Source organism: Hippocampus bargibanti, linkage group LG04 (genome assembly GCF_051943395.1).
Source record: "Hippocampus bargibanti isolate YZ-2025 linkage group LG04, ASM5194339v1, whole genome shotgun sequence".
In the NCBI taxonomy this organism is placed as follows: Eukaryota; Metazoa; Chordata; class Actinopteri; order Syngnathiformes; family Syngnathidae; genus Hippocampus; species Hippocampus bargibanti.
Window position 1 is genome coordinate 10134163 of NC_142737.1, and position 22865 is coordinate 10157027.

Below are 22865 nucleotides of genomic sequence, written 5' to 3' on the forward strand. Positions count from 1 at the left end.
CAGACTTCTGGCAATGTTCCACGAGAGGGCACCATTTGCATTTTGTACAGTTGGCCCCATTTCAAGATCAGATAACTCCAGACCCATATAATTTAGGAATTAACTCAATTTTTCTGATGGAAAAAAAGATGGTCTAAGGTTACTTACGCTGCATTGAATGTTTATGTAGTCATAAAACTCAATATTCTGTGGGACCTGCAATTTGAGTGGAAATGACAAAAAACCATGGCACTGGAGTGGACACATTTTTGCACGTCAATGAATGAGTTAATCAATTACATATTACTTAAAAACCATGTAAAGTGAATTAAGAGATCTATTTCAAAATAAACACGATGAACGATTAAGATAAAAATAAGTGCAAACTGAGAACTACCAGATGTCCCATTTGCCACAAAAGGGGTCACCACAAACTTATGGAAGATGCTTCGGTCAGATGAGACCAAAATACAATCGGGTGGATCAGCAATGACAGCACGACAAGAAAACATCAAGTACATTTGAAATTTCAAGTGCCACAAGAACCTTTTAATGTGCACGCCATCTGGCCCACACAGAGGTGGATGTGTTATTTTCTTCCTCCACTCTGCTTTTCTGTGTTTTTCTTCGCTGAATCATCATGTTTCTGTGGGGAGCACACACAGGGTCATACACTCATATTTAAACATCAATTGGATAGCATCTTGGGGTCATTATACAGGGCACTATAAACCCTGCATTATGCAGGTCGTCGAAAAATGTGAACCAAACCGCAATGCTCTTGCTTGTCATCTTTTCCCGCGACTTACCCAATGACAACAATGAAGATGAGACACCCTGCCAAACTAAGAGTCGTGATTAGTCCCATCAGCGGAACCAGCGCGCTGCTATAGTATTGTGAAAGCGATTCTTCATCTTCAGGAGTCAATGCAGGCAGTGAAAGGTTATATCTGGTTGTTTCGGTCAGCCCTGGAGTGACTGTGAAGGATGAGAAATACAACAGAGTGAGAGAGACAGAGAGATTTGTGACTTGAAGAAATGTGATGTTACATGTTGATGATCTATCTATCTATCTATCTATCTATCTATCTATCTATCTATCTATCTATCTATCTATCTATCTATCTATCTATCTATCTATCTATCTATCTATCTATCTATCTATCTATCTATCTATCTATCTAGCCAACTAGCCAACTACCTGTTTGTTTATTTATCTATTTAATGCATTTACTTATTTGTGACTTGAAGAAGTTTGATTGACTTTACCAGTTACGTGCACAGCAACGCGGTATAACTCAGTCCCATCTTGGTCCGTCAGTGAGCATTGGTACTTTCCCTGATCCTTCAAGCGGAGCTGATTTAAAACCATGCTAGATTCCTCCATGACTATCTTATATTGTGAGTTTGGACCATTGACCTGAATATAAAAAAAAGATGTGCAAAAAATAGGTCATATTAGTGTAAGAATACAGCGCATCATATACAACAGGTTGAATGTAATGAAACTGCAATTTTAAATTGACACAAGACTGCAGACTTTGGTAGCTAATGGTTAAATACAAGTTTTGTAATTGTTACAATGTGATTTTATGAGGGATTATTTATTTCATTTCACCATAGAGGTTGCGAAATACAAACAAGAACAAACAGAAATGCGTCGTGCCAGGAAAATATCCGAGCAAGTTCGGGCAGAACAGACAAATGACTCGCATAAGGCCCAAGTCAAGAGTTGAACCCACAGCCTGAGCACTGTGAGGCAAATTTGCTATGATCACTCATGCTCGATAATATCCTATGGAAATTCTTCTTTGTTTAATTTTATTACATTTTATTTTGCAGTTTTTTAATAAACTTGACTAGTCAGCATACGAAAATTCAATTGTATTTGGGCCAATCCAAATAATCCGTGCAAGTTCCGCCCCCTCGTGGTTAAAATGTATAAAATAAACAGTACAGTACAGTATAATGCTTTTTCCCCCTCTTGAGTAGTTCAATGTGTTATAGGTTTTAACATTTAAAAAGAAACTACTTTCATTTGTTTAAATTAATTTTAATAGCGTGACAAAGCATATGGTACAAATTTGGTGGGATGGGACATATATTATACAGTATACTATATATTTATATACTGTATACCTTATTTATAACCTTAGCTGTGGTTTTATTTAAGTCCCTGTTTTTTATTGTAAAGTGTCCTTGAGAGTTTTGAAAATTGCTTATGAAAAAAAACTATTATTATTATTATTATTATTATTATTATTATTATTATTATTATTATTATTATTATTATTATTAATAATAATAATAATAATAATTGTGAATTATGAATTATTCATCCATCCATTTTCCGTACCGCTTATTCCTCATTAGGGTGGGTGCTGGAGCCTACTCAGCTGTCTTCGGGCACGAGGCGGGGGACACTCTGAATTGGTTGCCAGCCAATCGCAGGGCACACAAAGATGTACAACAGTCACTCTCACACTCACACCTAGGGACAATTTGGAGTGGTCAATCTGCATGCCATGCATGTTTTTGGAGTGTGGGAGGAAACCGGAGGACCCGGAGAGAACCCACGCGGGCCCGGGGAGAACATGCAAGCTCCACACAGGGAGGCCGGATCGGGACGCGAACCGGCGACCTCCGCACTGTGAAGCTGATGTGCTAACCACTAGACTACTTATTATTATTATTATTATTATTATTATTAATAATGACCTAAAAAATATGTCAGGATGTAAAAGCAGACCTTTGCGTCAGAGGTCCAAGTGTATGATAGGCTCCCGAAAACAAGTGAATGCCATGGTTTGAAACAGTCCAACAATGCCTGTCCTCCTTCTTTTTCCTCAATCTTATATTCTGCAGAAAGCAAAGGATGCATATGAATATCTTTCACTCACACGGACACGCAACACGGAACTTATTTCCACTTTTGTGACCACATGTCCTATGTTGAGAACAAAACATACCCTCCATACACGAGTACATACCACTACAATCCAACTTGCCAGACGGAGACGGACAGCTGTAAATCTTGTACTTGCATGTTATGCAATCCATTACTCGTCGCTGCAAGAACCCTGAATGGCAAACAGTTATCACACATCATGTCCAATGCTTCAAACATGAATTGCGAGGGGAAAATCAAACTCACCGCACTTATTGGGGCACAATCCTGAGGGAAAGACAAACAAAAAGCACGCATTTGATTCACAATTAAGATGTTTAAATTATGCTGTGCACGCTCTTGTATTAAAGCTATTTACCATCAGCTATGAACTTTTTCAAATGTGTGATTAAAATCGTCTTTCCTTCTTCAAGGACTTGAATGAAAGCTCTTTGAGAATGTCCTGGGCAAAAATGGAAGTTAGTGCTCAGTATATGTGCAGTTAAACACTTTTTTTGTTTCTTAACTGACATCAGAAAATCGTTTTATAGCATCTAAAATACCCAAAACACGCAGTATGATATTTTTATTCAAATGCAAAACACCAATAAAAATGACTTAAAGTGTCCAAAATCTGCAAAAAATTGAGCTGCGAATTGGGCATTTTCAGAAAGTCCCGCCCCCAGTTTGTGACGTCACGCCAAGATGTCTTGCATTGCTTGAGAATCAAAACAATGGCTTCAGATTCGGAGAATATGCTTTCTTGTTACACCTCCAGTTATGAATATGATTCAAATAGTTCTGAAGAGGAAAGCATACACGTTTCCAATCGATTAAAGAATTTATTCCATGCCATTTTGAGACAACATTGGGGAAAAACGATCACCAGAAAAGTGGCACAAAATGGCGACCTCCTGTAGCCACCTCCGTTTCCACAGGCTGATAAATTCCTTATATGGAGCTTGGACGCCCTCTTCTGGCGGATTTTGGGTGCAACACAAGGTTTTCAGACCAAACAATAAATCAAAATACATTGACGTGATGGAAGGACTGCTACAATGTCTTTTTTGCGGTCAGGGGGCGTTCCTTTAGTGACGTCACGTACGGACTCGTCACCAACTCAAAAACAAGACTTCCTGAATATTCAGCGCGAGTCTTAACACGTAAAATATAGCTATATGCGGTGGAATCTTTTTAAAATACGCTCAGTAGAAGTCATTTGAAGCCATTTTAGAAATGATGGACACAAATTGTCCAGAGATGTCGGTTGTCCTTTCAATATGTATAAACGCAATTCATAATGTTGGCGGGCCTCTATTTATCTCTAAAGCAATTTTCTGATAGGAAATATTGTAACATTTGTTCCCAGGCTCATTTTTGAATTGAATTTCAGATATTTGAAATTCAGATAACTTTGTTGGGAGAAAAAAAAACTGTACCTCTATCAATTTTACAGAGCGCTTTTCCTAAAACAAAGTTGCTAAGTAAAGTAAGTAAGCTAAGTAAAGTAAAGTTGCTAAGTAAAGTTGCTCTTTACTAATATACAACAATGTATTAGTTCTCACCAGTGTTTTTTCCACCCAAGAACCGATTAAATTCACCCAGGTATTCAGTTTTGGCTTTGTACAGGGTGGTCGGATCTAAACAGTGAGACACAGGTCATTAATCACCATAAATACTGAAGATCATCTTTTACAAAACCTAAGAACCGAATTGAAATAATCAATTGGAAATGTCTCAAAATAAATCTTGTTATATTGTGACAAATATAGTTCTTACCTATAACGCCTTTCAATTCCCGGCTTGCTTCCTTATATTTAGTATAGACATTATCAATAATTATTTTCCAGTTGACTTGCTTTTGTGCAGTTGAGGCAGATAAGGAAAAGTCTTCATGCGTGTTTAAGACCTCTTTGTCACACTGCAGACAAGCCTCGCTCACAGTGTTGCAGCATAGCATCAGTATGACTGTCCACCACTGCAGCATTCTCCCTGTTTGATGCGTACAAATACATTTTAATTTTTCTGTCAAAGTCCTACAATTCTGCACGGTCTATGTCAAAGAGGCTTTTCTTAAAAAAGAGCGATGTTGGACTGAATGAAGGGGATATGTTGCATTTTTATCACCATTACAGTTTTCCTTATATTTCCTAGGCTGTAAGTCGGAATAATATTTTCTTAGTTAACACATTGTACATTGTAAATCATTTGAAAATCTTAAATTATAAACTACAATACCCAGAATCCTCTAATAGTTGATTGCCGTGCGTCTGGACAAATCACCATCGCAGTTTTGGTTGTTGTTGGGCGGGCAAACAGAGCTGCAGTGCTGCACCTGCGCAAGGCTTCGCGGGTGTGTGCTGGAAGTAAAGCGACATTTGGGACAAGTAAGCTTTTGTATTTTCGCTTAACCATAATTTCATGACATGTTCTGAGTTACATCTTCGGAGACGGCACTGCTCACTTAAGACTGCTATTCGACCGGCGCGAAAATAAATTTATAACGGTTAACATCTCAGATCTGGGACGCCGTACTTCTTGAGAAATACATGTACACTACAGTACGTCTGTGTAAGCTCTCAGTCGTACAGGAGTGGTCCATCGATGAGAAGGTTTCTTCAGCCGTCATCTGTACAAAAGTGAAGGTTTCGGACATTTCGCCTCCTATCCAAGAGGCTTCGTCAGCGAACTGACGAAGACTGACGAAGCCTCTTGGATAGGAGGCGAAACGTCCGAAACCTTCACTTTTGTACAGATGACGGCTGAAGAAACCTTCTCATCGATGTACACTAGTCAATATTTTATGTTATATCTGGGCCCCTTGTAAAAAGAAACAACCCCAAAAAAGGCAGTCAAGACGAGTTGATCAGTTGTTCACCAAACCGCTTGGTTTCTACTTTAAAAAGGCCAGGAGCAATAAAGAGCCGCGACGATATAAACCACATAAGAATTGAATTGCGTTCACATTGCTCCCAGTATTGTCTTCCTCTTTAGCCAAAGAGCCCGCGTCGGTGTTTAGGCGAGTGTTTACGACGAAGTTTCGTTACGTCTGTGACGTAACTCGAATCTGTACGTAAATTTGAAAACGCCCTGGCTTGTCTCCAACGTAGTTTTAGTTTTAATTACAGCTAAAGCCCTGTAAACAAAAGAATCAAACGAAAAACAAAAGCAAACAGTATACTGTGCGTACTCGAGATTAAGCTACCAACTAATCTTAAAATGAAGAAAAAAAAAAAAAAAACAGAAACAGAACAAAAAACAGAAAGTTACAGGTTTTTCGCAGAGGATTTGATAAGTAGTGTGAATTTGTTAAGGTTTATCACACAAATGTACCATTACACCATTAATGGTATCCATACTGTATTTTGTAATATGACTCTTGCTTTGCTCCTACTGTATTGACATGGGTGCCTTCTTTTAAGGGTGGAACCATCCAACCTGAAGGGCAGACATCCATTCATCATTCTTCCTCCGATTCCACGACTACTACTAGGAGGAAGCTCAATTATGAAAATCATCATTATCCACCATTCTTATTAGGTCCTTATATAGTTTAGTATGTACCACATTGTTCCAGTTGCCCCAGGGGAGCAGCACCTGTCCGATGGGACCGGGGGCTCCCCGCTAAAAAAGCGAGGAAATCAGGAAGCCCGGCCCTTGGTTATTGCAAGTGTTCTTGGCTGTGCATTGGTTCTGGCTGCCGTGGTGGCCTGGTGCTACTACTCTGCATCTCTGCGCAAAGCCCAGCTCTTGAAGACGGAGTTGCTAGACCTCAACAAGGATGGTTTTGTAATTCGTAACCAAGCAGGCACGATTATATTCACCATGTCCTTCAGGTGAGCTTCTCTTTCTGTGTGTCGGTAAAGTAGACTGTGTCATTTAGTTTAGGACAAAATGTGAAATAAAAAAAGTGTATGGAGCCACCCTCCCTGTGGAATGAATTATTTTTTTCGAGGAGGAATGTCAGGACATTCTTTTGAGGATGACGTCCAAATTCTGGATAAGGAGGATCACTGGTTTGAAAGGAGCATCTAGGTCAAACCGACAACCCAGAATGACATTTGAGGCAACACATTGTCTCGTCACAACAATGTCCTGACATCCCTTTCACAAAAAAAAACAACTGAGAAAGCCTTTTGGGTTAAATGAAACATCACTGGGACGACAAGTGTGATTCGAGCATACTTATTCAGACCGCTAGATCGTAAAAAAAAGGCAATTTGCCTCATTTTAACCTTTGCTGATTCTCTTTCAATGAAAATACAAAGTCTTTACACACGCAATACATCAGTTAATCCGACACACAAAGACAAGCGGACGCGCCAATCTATTGATTGAAGTCCATCCACTCTGTGAGGCGGAAATAGGTCAATGGATGATGGAAACAATAATGAAAGTATGATGACTAGCCCCTTTGGGAACAACCACTACTACAACCATGACTTTATTTACTCCTCTGGCAGCCAATCATGTAGAAAAACCTCACAAGCAGGCAGGACGTGACTTTCCATACAGAGTCAAAGCTTAAACGTTGAAACCGTGAGCCAAACATGGGTTATTTTTTAATTCATGTTTTATTGCATGACGTATTTAATGCTGAACCCATTTTCTTGAATGATCTACAGATCCGCCACTCTGGATTTAGACTCATGTTCCAATGAGGAAAATATGCTAAGCTGCACTCAGTCAGATGCTGGCAAGATCAACTTTTTTATCCACACTGTTCGGCTAAAGGACACGGTGATGTGTTACCACGTGCGCTGGGAGCCTCTGCAAGATAAACGCACCGTGGAACACGCCATGGCTTGTAATGTCTCTTACTGGTACGGAGGGGCAGAGTTGGCCACCCAACACTGGCCCATCAACATTGAGGGTGAGCAGGAACCGCAGCCTTTCATCACGAGCGACGTCTACTCAAACCGGAATGCTTTTGGGGGGATTCTCGAACGCTACTGGCTCTCGTCTAAGGCTGTGGCCATTAAAATCAACGATTCTGTGCCGTTTCATTTGGGCTGGTCTGAGAAGGACATGACGCTTCACTTCCAAGCCCGATACCAAGATTCTCCATTCAAACCACCTGAGGGACAGCAGGCCTCACCAGCACTCAGCTACAGAGTGTGTGTGGGCTCAGATGTCACCTCAATTCATAAATACATGGTGAGTATTGACACCATCCATGCATCCAATTCACTGCCAAACGATGTGCAAAAATGTGTCCACTGCAGTGCCAGGGTTTTTGTCATTTTCACTCAAATTGCAAGACCCAAAGAATATTGAGTTTTAGGACTACATAAACATTCAATACAGCATTAGAAAACGTAAGACTCTTTCCTTTAATCGTAAAAAAATGTTGACTTAACTTTCTTCATTCCTAAATTATATGGGTCTGGAATTATCTGAGCTTGAAATGAGGGCGGCTGTCCAAAATCCAATGCAATACATAGAGATTTATATAAATGGGGCCGATACGACCAGTCAGACTTTAGTTCGCTGACGAAGCCTCTTGGATAGGAGGCGAAACGTCCGAAACCTTCACTTTTGTACAGATGACGGCTGAAGAAACCTTCTCATCGATGGACCACTCCTGTACGACTGAGAGCTTACACAGACGTAGAGATTTATATAGTGCCTTAACAACAGCTGAAGCTGTAACAAAGCACTAAAATGAACAAAGGGCAAATGCTGACCCCTCGTGGAAGGGAAAAACATTGCCAGCGGTCTAATCAGCGCTTTATCAGCACCCCCGCAAGAACAAAACAAAACCCGAACAAATTCGGGAACGGTGCTCCACGTCACAATGTTCAATTCTCAAATAAATTCGGGAATGGAGCGAATGAGTTAATCTGAAAACTTCCATGCATGTTTTTAGAATGTTGGAGGAAAGTGCTACTCTATCTATCTATCTAGCTCGCTAGCTTAGCTATCATGTCACAAAAAGGTTGTCCGGAAAAACTGCATTACTGTTTTTTTGTTCCGTCAGGTGCGCCGCTATTTCCCAAAGCCGGTCAAGGTTCCTTCTGTTGAGGTATTCAAGCACCCGGTGTGGTCCACTTGGGCTCTGTACAAGACCTCCGTCACCCAAGAGAAGTTACTGCAATATGCTTCTAACATCACCAAACATGGCTTCACCTGCTCTCACCTGGAGCTCGACGACCGCTACACCGCCGACTACGGCGAGTTTGATTTCGACCCCCAGAAGTTCCCCAACGCCAGCGGGATGTTCGACACGCTTCGACAAGATGGCTTTCAAGTGACCCTCTGGACTCATCCTTTCATCAACTATGACTCCATCAACTTTGGCGTTGCCCTTCAGGATGGCCTTTTTGTGCGCGAGCACGGCGGTGAACTGCCAGCTCTCATTCGCTGGTGGAATGGCATCGGTGGAATCTTGGATTTTACCAACCCAGATGCCCGGAATTGGTATTCAGTCCAACTGGCCAAGCTCAAAACACACTATGGCGTGACATCCTTTAAGTTTGATGCAGGAGAGACAAGCTATCTCCCTCAACAGTTTAGCACCTTCATCCCACTGACGGACCCCTCCACCTTTACCCGCCGCTACACAGAGATGGCCATACCGTTTAGTGAGCGAGCTGAGCTGAGGGTGGGCTACCAGAGTCAAAACATCTCTTGTTTCTACAGGATCATTGACAGGGACTCTGTATGGGGTTACGAGCTCGGCCTCAAGTCCATCATTCCCACCGTTCTAACTATCAGCATCCTGGGGTACCAGTTTGTACTGCCCGATATGATTGGTGGGAATGCGTACCCTGACCACATGACAGGTACAAAATCGCTACAGTTTCACAGAAATTAGCTTTACAGCAACTGACCTCTGCCATGAATAGCATCTGCAAATAATTTACAAACAAAACAGAACATCGCAAATGCCGATTAAACATAACAGCAGAGATTTCTCCAGGTGGCGCAAAAATGTTCAAGATTTTAAGCACTAAAAGAGGACATCCGAGATTTTCAATGAATACATAAGATTATGAAAAATTGCAGACAGGCAAATTCTGACTCATCTGGATCTTTGTTATTACAGACGCTCCACAACTTACGAATGAGATACGTTTCGAACGGTTGTTCGTAAGGTGAATTTGTTTGTAAATTCCTTCAGTGCTAGATTTTGTATGGAATGTATGTTTAGGGCTTATATAAGTAAGTTTAAGGTTTATATAAATATTTTTAAGGCTTGTGTAAGTAACCTCTATTGGTTTGTACTGAAAAATAAACATTTAATAAAATATATGCTCTTTAAAGATATGTACAAGTGGAGATAATACTACATATGTTACTACAACAATGTTCGTATGTACTGTTGTTCGTAACTCGAATGTTAAGTAGGGGAACGTCTGTATTCGGTTTTTACTTGTATAAATGATTCACTGAACATTTCATATGAAATGATCTATCGCTCATATTTATTTATGTACTTTAGGATCTATAAAAGATGGCTATGACCTGCCTGACAGAGAGCTGTACATCAGATGGTTGGAACTGTCTGCATTTATGCCTGCTATGCAGTTTTCTATACCGCCATGGTTGTACGACGATGAAGTGAGTATAATAACACTTCATACATTTACCTCCCGTGTGATTATTTTACAGTATGTACCGTATTTTACGGTGTGTGAGGCGTACCGGAGTATAAGGCACACCCCCAACGAATGGTGTATTTTCAAACATTTTCCATATATAAGGCGGACTGGAGTATAAGACGTACCTTCAATGATTGACAAGTTTTCAAATATAATGTAGAAATATATAAAGGTTTTCCAAATATAAGGCACAGCACATTATGAGGCTTCTTCTACAGGGGGAAATGGAGTCGTTGGCTGCTGACAGGAGTGGCGAGACCTGTTGTGGCTCAATATGTTTTCACATACACCTGCATACAATGCGCAGGGTCTTTTGGAGAAAATCAAGGCTTTTTTTGGGTGCGCTTTATACAACGGAAAATACGGTACTTGATATGAATTAGGCTGAAATTGTTAGTCGGTATGTTTTTGTCAATTTTTTTTATCCTAAGTTTGATTTTCATTATGGTTTAACTCATTCGGTTGGATGTTTTTAGGTATCATAAAAGTACAACACATGAATCGTGAAAGTCACTACTCCTTATCACACTTCTTGCTTAACTCAAGGTCACCTCAGAAGCAGTCAGGCTAGAATTGCCCCAACAGCTAAATGCAAGTTGATAAATATATATTTTTAAATGACACGTTCGCACCCAAGACTTGAGCTCACGTCCTACATGTTCCAAAGCCCTAGTTCTTGGCTGGTTTCAGATCAGGTTACAGTTTGTTGTATCAAAGTATGGCTGATCTTATCATTGTGTTTCCGCTGAGCCATATTCTTTTCATATTTTTCTCTTTTAACTCATTCGCTGCCATTCGCGAATGTATTTGCGAATTGAAAAGTGTGACGTGGAGCGCCATTCCCAAATTTGTTCGGGTGTTGGTTTGTCTTACCGGGGTGCCGATAAAGCGCTGGTCAGACCTCTGAGAGTGTTTTTCCCTTCCACGAGCAGGCAGCATTTGCCTTTTGTCCATGTTGCCGCTTTGTTACAGTTCAGCTGTTGTTAAAGCGCTATATAAATCAATATGTACGTATTGTGTATTTTGTGCAGCCGCTCCCATTTCAAGCTCAGATAAGTCCAGACCCATATAACTTAGGAATTAACTCTTTTTTTTTTTAGATGAAAAAGAGAATACATTTTGTACGCTGCTAAAACTAAAACTCAATATTCTGTGGGTCCTGCACATTTTTGCACATCGTCTGGCAGTGAATGGGCTAAACACTGATTATGATCCCGACAGTAATTGAATGTATACCCTACTTTGCAAGAAAATGATGATAAATCATATCTTTGTCCAGGTGGTAGAAATCGCGCGAAAGTTCACAAAACTCCATGAGACTCTGGTGGCCCCCAGGGTTCTAGAGTTGGCCCACGAGGTGGTTAACACAGGAGATCCCATCATCAGGCCCCTTTGGTGGATCGCCAATGACGACGAGGCAGCTTATAAGGTCGACTCCCAGTTTCTGATTGGGGATGACCTGATGGTGGCTCCAGTGTTGGAACCAGGCAAACAGGAAAGAGACATCTACTTGCCTGCGGGAAGGTGGAGAAGCAACAAGGGAAAACATTTTGTTAAGGGTCCCAAGTACCTCACCGACTACCCCGTTGACCTGGATGAGATTGCCTACTTTACATGGGTACACTGAACTATGCAAGCATGACGGGCCCTCCCATGCTGTTTCCAGGTAAATGTGTCCATGAACACGTGCCAAATAAAAGCAGCAGTTTTGACATGGCTGTGCTTCCGGCAATACGGCTGTTGAAAATAATAGTTTCACTACTTAGGCTGTTACTTTAAGTAAAAAAATATATATTTTTTAAACAGCTCATGAATGATCCTGCATCCCTGCTAATTGGCTACTTTCTTAGTTCAATATATCATTTGACTTTACTACTGAAATAAATCGATTAACCGTTTCATGCACTCTAACCTGATAACACGATAAGCTGTCCACTGTAGTAACCGCTGTCCCTGAAAGGGTGAATAAATGTAATATACAGTACTGTAGTCTTCAGCATACGGGTCTTGGGGAAATTGATGACACAAAAACAATACATATTGATTTCTATCACGCTTTAACAACAGCTGAAGCAGAGCAAGAGTATTAATTGCAGCTTGTACTTCTCCTGTTTGGCACAGGAGGAATTTTTGAACACTCCCGATTCAAATCAAGTTATTCTGGATTTAGAATTCACAAGAAAAAAAAAACACCAAAAATAATGTCATATGAAAAAGCCAGGCATGTTGACTGCAGGAAACTCATTCCAGTTACACAAAACTTGCACTTTCAACAACAAAACCTTTTTTTTCTCTAATGTCTCAACTGCTGATAAAGATATAACTCTAGCTAAGAAAAACTGATCTAGCATGCAATTCAAAAGGCACTGGAATCGCATGACTGTTGTCCATGTCTCACACTGATCTGCGCGCCATTTGGACTGCTGCATGGAAGTCTCACCCAAAGACTGAATGAAATTCGATTGTATTGTTTCATTTTTTTCTTATGTGCCTTCCAGACAGTAGTAAACGAACTCCGATCAGTCTTGGCACCCAGTCGGCAGTGGCTTCATCTCCTTAAATGCTAATGTACCGCGCTGTAAGCTAACCAACGTGTGTCTTTATCATCAGTGTTGGCCACTGAAAGGTAGTCAGTTCACCCTTTCACTTAATTCGTTGATTGAATGAAATGAAGGGTTAACTGTTATTTTGGATACATTAAATGTAGTAATTTTGTTTTCGTATTCCGCTCTACATGTCATCTCGCCTGTGGATGCTTTTATGAATGTACTGCAAATGCACTAAATTGAGGTTATCAAGATGTTTGGAAGGCACCTCTCAGAAGGAAGACATGATTTCTTGTTCATCCAAACAGTGAATAATTTCCAAGGGGAAAAAGTCTTATTCCAACGACAAATTCCATTTTTTTAGGGGGCAAGAGGATTTTCTGATAATAAAGTTGGATAATAAAGTTCTGTAATTCAAACATTTCAAGTTAAAAAGTTGCAACGTTCAAACGAACAAGGCACACTCAAATCTGTAATATCAGGAGATTAAAGTTGCATTTTTTGCGAGCGAATGTGCTGTATTTTTTTGTCAAGTTCAGAAATACAACTTTATTCTCCCAATATTTGGCACTTTCCCCCCGTCATCTTAAAAGGACAATATTCTGCTAAGAATATTCATTGAACATTCATTCTTTTTTATTTTTTGCTAATTTTGCTTTGTGTCTGTTTATTGTCCTCGGAGATATGCAATTTTTCAAACCATACAACAGTGTATTTTTTTTTTTATTTATTATTATTTTTTTTTTTTTTACAAATTTGAGTACCTTAGTTTGAGAACCACCACTCTCTCGTTCCTGCATTAACATTCCTTAACCAGCCAGTGGTGCCATTGCTCAATTTCTGCAAATCTATCCTGATAGATTTGCAAATGTTGGTGTTTTTAAAACGACGTGATTGTCATTGTACATTCAAACATGCTGGTGTGTGCGCGATTTAATATTTGATCAATACAGTCATGATGGCGTGATACCCACAATGCCTTTTCTTGAAAACAGCTCCGTTCATGCTTGTCATGTGTCCTATCGCCAAAACGAATCTTTTATTTGCTCTTGTGTGTTCACTATCGTACCAAGACAGAAATATTAATGTTGCAAAAAAAGTAATGGTTTGTTTTCCGAACCCACTCACGAGGCAGGTGTGGAGGTTGAGTTTTACTTTTAGTGTTATTTAAGATTGCAGTGAACGTCACAAAGAGGAGCAATTAAGCAGAATGGCTTCCCCTGAAATGGGACTCAAACTGGTGCATTTTTGCTGTTTAATTATATTCCACAAATGCAATATTAATCAGAATGTGTTTAGACTTATGGTGTTGGACTTTCCTTTTCATGTCCGACCATTTTTAATGTCAATTATTTTTGGTGTCTTTAGTCAATAGAGAATTGATGGGGCTTTCACCTAACGCTATAGTTTTTATCAAGGTGTTTCACCTAATAAAGAAATGACAATTTTTCTACCAAAGTGTCAAGTTTTCAGTCAGACATTTCCCATTGGTACATTGTCAGTTCTCAACATAAAGTGGCATAAAACCTAAACATTCTTTTAAACCCGTTTCTCATTTTGTATATTCTATATTGTGACATACACATTTTATCAAGTTAGTAAAAAACGAGTTCTTACCGTTAAAGAAAAGCATGCATTCTGCCAAAGGTCCCGACAAGTGAATCAAATAAAGTGAGACAATGAAGATGAGGTGAGAGTCAAGAGTTCAGTCATTCCACTACAGGTGATCATAATGTATCAAAGCGCACATGTGCCCGGTTAAGTCCTTTATGATGTGCGTTCATGATGACACAAGAAACACAATATGACAAATACTCATTATTCCGCATCATCAGGCTTTTCAATTGTTAGTACACAGTAAGACGTCTAATAAATGCTTTTGCATTGCAATTGTTAGAATGCTGACATTCTGCCATATACATTTACTGTTGTGACACCCGTCACATTGGTGCCGTGACCCGTCGATCACAAGTGACTCTCCACTTCGGACCGGGACCGCGATGCTGCACAGTGTCTTCATCCCATCACTCGGTGGACGGTGTGTCGACCCCGTTCTTTAAATTGTGTGTTGATTGTCTGAGCTGCTGTTTTGCAATTGCTGTGTTTTTTTTCTGTAAGTTTTTTTTGTGAAGTTTGAGAATGAGCTCCTTCCAAGAGACATTTAGCACACCTTTTAATAAGTGTATTGGTAGAGGTAGAGGCATCCCGACCATGTTACAGGTGTGGAGTCCCATTCAGAGTGATGTAGTAGAGGGGAATGGGCAGGTTCTAGCTGAGGCCACTTATGTTAGTGGGGACAGAGTTCCTTCCCAGACCCAGTGTAGTACATCTCAGACGAGCGCACAGACTCCTGACACACCAGTGACAGATCCCTTACCCCAGTCACCTGACGTAGTTGGTCAGATGAGTGACATAATTAGACACATTGGCCAGCAGCTGGCAGACAGCATTGTTGCACATCTCAGCCCAACACATAACGTCCCCATGCATAACACCTCATTCCCACATGACACGCCCATTGACACAACAACACAAAGTCTTGACTCATCACAAGTTCTGATACTACCGCACAGGAAAGTTCGCGAACCCCCGACTTTCAAGGGTGACCACACTGATCAAATGAATGTAGATGAGTGGGAAGACCTAATGAGGAACTACATAAGGAGAGCAAAAGTAGCTCCTGAGCATCAGGCAGAGGAAATCCTCATGAACATCAGCGGTAGAGCTAAAGATGTTGTCAAGGTTAGCACAAGAAACAGTGGAGTTGATGTAACCCAGAACCCAAATGCCATCTATAGCCTTCTTCGCAAGCATTTTTCTACTGCCCCTTGTTCACCTCTCCCTCTAGCAGACTTTTACACCACGCTGCCCAGGGATAAGGAGGCCCCATATGACTACTGGTTGAGGCTTAACAACGCAGCTGAAGTTGCCACCAATCGTCTCAAAGAACAGGGCAGAGATTTCGACTGTTCTTCCCTCGACGTAACACGGATGTTTATTAAAAATTGTCCATCCAAAGATCTTTCCATGACATTTAGGTCAAAAACAGTGGATAAATGGTCGGCAGTTGAGGTCCAAGCCATCCTGGATGAGTACCAGACAGAAATGAGTCCCAGGACTGCCACTCCAGCTGCGGCGAACAGTCAACCCATTCATGTAAATAAAAGTGAAATGCTTCAGAATACAGCATGTCAGGACAACGATAAAATATCCCACTCAGCCAGGCCACCCGACTCCGCAAATCTTGAGCGTGTCATTTCCATGCTGGAAAGAGTTTTGCTGCAAGGAGCTAACAATCCCTCTGCCTCTGGTAGACGCAAGTCAAGGCTTCCAATGGTGGACGGTTTGAATAAGCTACCATGTGCTGTCTGTGCTAGCGCTGACCATTCTGCGCTTATTCACTGCCGCGAAAAAAGACTTTGTTTTCTGTGCTTTTCACCTGATCACTCCAGACGCAACTGCCCCACACAAGTGCAGCCCACAAGATCACTACTGTCGGGAAACTAATGTCTCCGCATCCAAGGGAGTATGATGCGGATGAAGTTCATGACCCTCCCAACAGTTCGACAGATGATCTTGATTCGATATTAGAGTCCCTCACTTCCAGTGTCCCCACGGAGAAGACTGTTATCTTCCAAGGCACACACAAGGTCCTGAAGTCAGATAGCTTGTTCTACACCACTGCCACTGTCGCAGGCATTTCCCTGACCGCAATGATTGACAGCGGCTCTACTGGTTGCACATTGAGTGAGTCGGCTATGGCACGATTGTTAGTGTGCAACCCTAACATCAAACGTTACTCTGCAGATGACGTTGTCATTGTAGGATGTGGTGGTCATCAGGTGACGCCTTCGGCCATATGTGATTTGGAAATAGTCGTGTACAATTGCAAGCTAGCTGTGCCCATGTTTGTGGTGCCTGGACAAACCGACGACATAATTCTTGGCAGCAATGCCATTAAGAAAATCCTTCACCTGATGCGGAAGACTGAAGGCTATTGGCGGCTCATGTCAGAGCCCGGTAGTTCGATTGATGATGACTCCCACCACTTTTTCTCACTGCTTTCCAACACAGAGAAATGGAGGGGTGGAACGATTCCTGACAAAGTTGGCACGCTGAAGTTGCAGCAATGTGTGATGTTGCAACCAGAGAGTGAACATCTTGTTTGGGCTAAGCTTCCCGCCTGCGCACCAATGTCAGTTGGCAGCACGGTCATAGTTGAACCAACTCAAGCAAGGTGCAGATCCAGGAAGATTCTGGTTGGCCGGATTATCACACCGATGTGGGGCGATGGATGGCTCCCAGTGAGGGTCATCAACCCCTCGACTGAAAAAGTGGTGTTGAGAAGAAACACAAAGCTGGCAGATGTATTTCCCTGCATTGCGACAGAAGACTTGTCTGAACCTGACAACATCCAAATTATGTCCCAATCTGTTCAGAATGCCACCGCAAGGCCAAGGTCCAAAGAAGACATCAAAATAGCACTGGACAAGCTTGGACTACATGATCTGGACTTGGATGCATGTGCTGTCTCCGATACGTGGAGGGACAGACTTTTCCAACTCATTGAGAGATATGAAGCAGTATTTTCACGGAACAGGATGGACTGTGGAGAGGCCTCTGAATTTGTGCACAAGATACACCTCGTGGATGAGAGACCATTCCGCCTGCCTTATCGAAGAGTGCCACCAAGTCAATATGAAAAGCTGAGAATGACTCTCAATGAGATGGAAGAAAAAGGCATTATTCGGAAATCCACGAGTGAATATGCATCTCCATTGGTCTTAGTGTGGAAGAAGAATGGGGAGTTGCGCATCTGCACGGATTTCAGATGGCTAAATGCGAGGACACAGCGCGATGCTCACCCATTGCCCCATCAGGCTGACGCTCTTGCCGCACTTGGAGGAAATGTCTTCTTCTCCACCATGGACCTCACCTCGGGATTTTATAATGTGCCCCTGTTTGAGGACCATAAGAAGTACACCGCCTTCTCGTCCCCATTTGGCCTACATGAATATAACCGGATGCCACAAGGCCTTTCGAACAGCCCGGCTACATTCATGCGGATGATGCTTTCCATTTTCGGGGACAAGAACTTCACCAGCCTCCTGTGCTATCTTGACGATCTCATGGTCTTTGGTCCGACAGAAGAGATTGCGCTTGAGCGATTGGAGATGGTTTTCTCCCGCTTGAAGAACCATAATCTGAGGCTTGCTCCGAAGAAGTGTCACTTTCTTCGGAGATCTGTGAAGTTCCTTGGCCATGTTGTCTCAGAGTCAGGGGTACGGACAGACCCTGAAAAGGTGGAAGCGATAAACAGTGTACAGGTACCAGACCTAATGGACAGTGATGGCCTCACTCCCTCGCAGAAGAAAATTAGATCTTTCTTGGGAATGGTGTTGTATTATCAGCACTTCATTGAGGACTGCTCCATCAAGGCCAAGCCCCTTTTCAAGCTCCTTTCAGGCCAGAAAACCCGTGGTAAGGCCAGACGCAGGTCGAAACCCACATCGGATGCATCAAGTCATGTGAAGTTGACACCGGCGGACTGGACCACTGAATGTCAAACTGCCTTCGAGACTCTGAAGCACGATCTGTCAAACAGTGTAACGTTGGCCCACCCTGACTTTGAGAAACCTTTCATCCTGGCAGTCGATGCATCGTTTGACGGCATTGGAGCTGTCCTCTCCCAGCTTCAGCCTGATGACAAGGTTGCGAGACCAGTGGCATTTGCGAGTAAAACGCTGTCACGAGCCCAATTGAACTACCCTGCACATCGGCTCGAATTTCTTGCTTTAAAGTGGGCCGTATGTGACAAGTTTTCCCACTGGCTAAAAGGCAGACATTTTACTGCATGGTCTGACAACAACCCCTTGACATATATCCTGACGAAGCCCAAACTAGATGCCTGCGAGCAGAGGTGGGTGTCGAAGCTGGCAGCATATGACTTTGACTTGAAGTACGTCCCAGGGCCCAAGAACATAGTGGCTGATGCACTGAGTCGAGAACCCTTCGTTCAGTCTTGCGTGAGCCATCGCCTGGTGAAAGAACCCTACCAATACCTACTCAATGGAGTCCAAGGGGTCGTGAATGAGACTGTACAGGATGCTTTCCGTTTCAAGAGCAGCTGAGACGAGCTGTGTTCTTTTGTTGCTGAGGCACTGGAAGAAGCTGAAAGTTCGTGACGGGACTCTTTACAGAGTAAGGAAAGATCGCCACATGAACAGAAGAGTCTTTCAGTTCGTCATACCTGGGTCTCTGAAACACCAAGTCCTACATGGTGTGCATGACGCGGCTGGTCATCAGGGCTGTTCTCGGACACTCTCCTTGGCTAGTGAACGGTTCTTTTGGACAGGGATGGAGAAAGACATTACAAAACATGTAAGGCAGTGCCAGAGGTGCATCTTGGGTAAGACCCCCGAGCCAGACGCCCGGGCACCCCTGGAGAACATCCGCACTTCGGCTCCAATGGAACTGGTATGCATTGATTTTTGGACAGCAGAGTCTGGCGACAAGAAAACCACCGATGTCCTCGTCGTCACCGACCACTTCTCAAAGTTGGCTCTCGCCTTCCCCTGCAGGAACCAATCAGCAAAGCAAGTTGCCCGCTGCCTGTGGGACATTTGTGTGACAGGCCCCGAAAAACTGATTGTGAAGGCTTCCAGGTAGATTTCTGACCCAGGTAAGAAATCATGGCTGGAATGTGATCGGTTAAATGCTTAAATACGAAAACACACACCTGGAAGCAGCGCAACAGGGGAAAAGTAATGAAAGGAAGCTGAAAGACAATTTGGAATTATTTAAGAAGAATTCATGGACAAAATCTAATTAACATCAGTCTGTGATTCCGATATTTTTAAGCCAGCAGAGAAGGCTTTGCAGGCCTTGACGGTCAGCCACTGGTGGAATAAATTTAAATACAGTGATACCTCGTCTTACGAACGCTTTAGCTCACGAACTTTTCGCCTTACGAACATTAAATTCGCGAGAATGTAATCGTCACATACAAACTAGTTTTCGGCGGACAAAGCAAACCACACAGCGCCACGGTGGCTGGCGTACTAGTTTTCTACACCACTTTCTTTGCGTGCCGAAGTGGTTTGTTATCGAGTGTAGTACTTTTTCTATTAAGGGACGGAAAAATACCCCACCACAGGCTATTGTTAAGCCAAAGAGGACACAAAAGAAAATTACGGTCGAGCATAAGAAGGAGATCTTCTAAAAACACGAACGAGGTGTGCGTTTGTGTGAATTAGCGTCCCAGTACCAGTATGCTAAGTCGACCAGTGCTACGTGTGGCTAAGGGTGTTTCTGGTTGTCACGTCACTTGAGGCTCGAGGGCTGGGCTCGAGTGACGAAAGGAAAGCGGGGAGTGTGGATCCAAAATACACGGCGAGACAGATACTCGTATACAAAAGTCTTTACTGAGGCACGCATGAAAAAAGGACAGCAGGATGAGGTGACTGAGGGAGATCGGTGACAGCTGATCTGACGGCACGGAAGTAACAGGGTGGCTTTCAGAATACTCCGACGGCGCCTGAATGGCGCGATCGGTAGATATAGTCAGAAGGCACAATCAAGGGAATGACAATCAGCTGTGGGGACCCAGGTGCGTGATGATGGGAGGGGCCGTCTCCCGGGAGCAGCGGAGGAGGTGACAGGAGGGGCGGGGCGCGCCCAGGACGGCGACGAGATGTGACAGTGCCCCCCCCTCAACGGACGCCTCTTGGCGGCCCACCAGGTTTGGAGGGGTGAGCCGCATGGAACGCCCGGATGAGAGATGGGTCGAGGATCCAGGCACGTGGGACCCACTGTCGTTCCTCCGGTCCATAGCCCTCCCAGTCGACCAGGTACTGCACTCCTCTGCCCATGCGCCTGGAGTCCATTATCTCCCGCACGGTGTAGACCGGTCCGTCGGCCAACATCCGGAGGGGAGGTGGGGGGGTGGGCGTGGGGGCTAAGGAGCAGGTTTCCACTGGCTTGAGGAGGGAAACATGGAAAACGGGGTGGATCCTCATGGTGGGTGGCAGCCGGAGCCTCACCGAGACCGGGCTGAGGATGGCCTCGATGGGGAAGGGACCCGTGAAGCGTGGGCCCAGCTTGGCTGAAGACCCTGCCAGCCGAAGGTCCCTCGTCGACAGCCACACCTCCTGCCCGACCTGGTAGTTGGGTGCCTGTCTCCGGTGACGGTCCGCCACCCGCTGGTTCCGGGATGCGGTGCGTGTCAGGGCGTCCCTGGTCTCCTTCCAGACTCGGTGGGCCCGTCTGAGGTGATGTTCAATAGACGGGACCTCCACCTGGCCCTCCTGAGTGGGAAACAAGGGCGGCTGATAGCCACAGGCGGACATAAATGGGGACCGACCTGTGGCTGCGGAGACCAGGGAGTTGTGGGCGTACTCCACCCAGGGTAGGTGCAGGGCCCACGACGCCGGGTTGTGGAGGCACACGCACCGGAGGGCCGCCTCCAGGTCCTGGTTCTTCCTCTCCGTCTGTCCGTTGGTCTGGGGATGGTATCCAGACGACAGGCTCGCCGACGCCCCTAGGGACCGACAGAAACGTTTCCATACCTTGGACACGAACTGCGGTCCCCGGTCCGACACGATGTCCGTCTCGATGGCGGACGGCAACCTGGTTAACGGGACGTAGTGGGCCGACTTGGAGAATCGGTCCACAACGGTAAGGACGACCGTCTTGCCACGGGAGGGGGGGAGGCCTGTCACGAAGTCGACGGAGATGTGGGACCAGGGTCTGGACGGTACCGGTAGCGGCCGGAGGAGTCCTGCCGGGGGCTGATGGGAGGCTTTCCCACAGGCACAGGTCGGGCAGGCCTTCACGAAGAGGGTGATGTCCCTCCGGAACCCCGGCCACCAGAACCGTTGAGCGATGAGTTGGATCGCCCTGTTGACCCCCGGGTGACAAGCTATCTTGGAGGTGTGCCCCCAGACGAGCACCTCCGTGCGAAGAGGGAGTGGGGGGGGACGAACAGGCGATCCTTAGGACAGCCCCTGAGGATGGGGGTCGTCCCCTGGGCTTGCTGTACTTTTCTCTCAACCTCCCACCTCAGGGCACCCAGGATGCGTTGGGCCGGCAGGATGTTGGTGGTGGTCTCCTCCCTTTCTGCCGGCTCATGGATGCGGGATAGGGCATCGGGCTTGGTGTTTTGTGACCATGGGCAGTAGGTGAGAGAAAAGTTAAACCGGGTGAGGAAGAGTGACCATCGGGCCTGTCTAGAGTTTAGTCTCTTGGCCGACCGGATGGCCGCCAGGTTTTTATGGTCCGTGAAGACGGTGAAGGGGTGTTTCGCTCCCTCAAGCCAGTGTCTCCATTCCTGAAGGGCCAGGACGACCGCCAGCAGTTCCCGGTTGCCGACGTCATAGTTGGCCTCGGCGGGGCTGAGCCGGCGGGAGAAGAAGGCGCATGGGCGTAGCTTCTGGTCCATGGGAGAGCGCTGGGACAGGACGGCCCCTACTCCGGACTCGGATGCGTCAACCTCGACCGTGAACGGGAGATCCGGGTCGGGATGACGCAGAACTGGGGGGTTAGTGAAGGCAAGACGGAGGCGGTTGAATGCCCCCTCAGCGTCGGGCGTCCACCTGAAGGGGATCTTTGAGGACGTGAGGTTAGTGAGGGGGAGTGCCTTCTGACTATACCCGCGGATGAAGCGGCGGTAGAAGTTGGCAAACCCCAAAAACCGCTGAAGCTGTTTGCGCGTCTTCGGGATCGGCCATTGCACCACCGCTTTAGTCTTAGTAGGGTCGGCCCTGAGCTGCCCCCGCTCCACGACAAACCCTAGGAAGGACAGAGAGCGGACATGGAACTCGCACTTCTCTGCCTTCACGTAGAGCCGGT

General features: G+C 44.5%; 2 protein-coding genes across 2 annotated transcripts; one reads left to right on the forward strand and one right to left on the reverse strand.

The window, feature by feature from the left end:
• Nucleotides 1-291: 291 nt before the first annotated feature.
• On the reverse strand, nucleotides 292-5244 carry izumo1 (izumo sperm-egg fusion 1). The gene is given in 11 exon segments (XM_088993923.1): nucleotides 292-625; nucleotides 789-957; nucleotides 1249-1399; nucleotides 2729-2838; nucleotides 2970-3059; nucleotides 3134-3154; nucleotides 3246-3329; nucleotides 4432-4506; nucleotides 4646-4858; nucleotides 5105-5159; nucleotides 5161-5244. Coding segments are annotated over 11 exon segments (1149 nt in total). The 3' UTR covers nucleotides 292-528.
• Nucleotides 5192-14695, forward strand: LOC148898926 (alpha-galactosidase MYORG-like). Its single transcript, XM_088993922.1, has 6 exons — nucleotides 5192-5253; nucleotides 6289-6702; nucleotides 7492-8023; nucleotides 8847-9651; nucleotides 10311-10429; nucleotides 11750-14695. The coding sequence occupies exons 2-6, from the start codon at nucleotides 6425-6427 to the stop codon at nucleotides 12095-12097; spliced, it is 2082 nt and encodes a 693-aa protein (XP_088850048.1). The 5' UTR covers nucleotides 5192-5253; nucleotides 6289-6424; the 3' UTR covers nucleotides 12098-14695.
• The last annotated feature ends 8170 nt before the right edge of the window (nucleotides 14696-22865 follow it).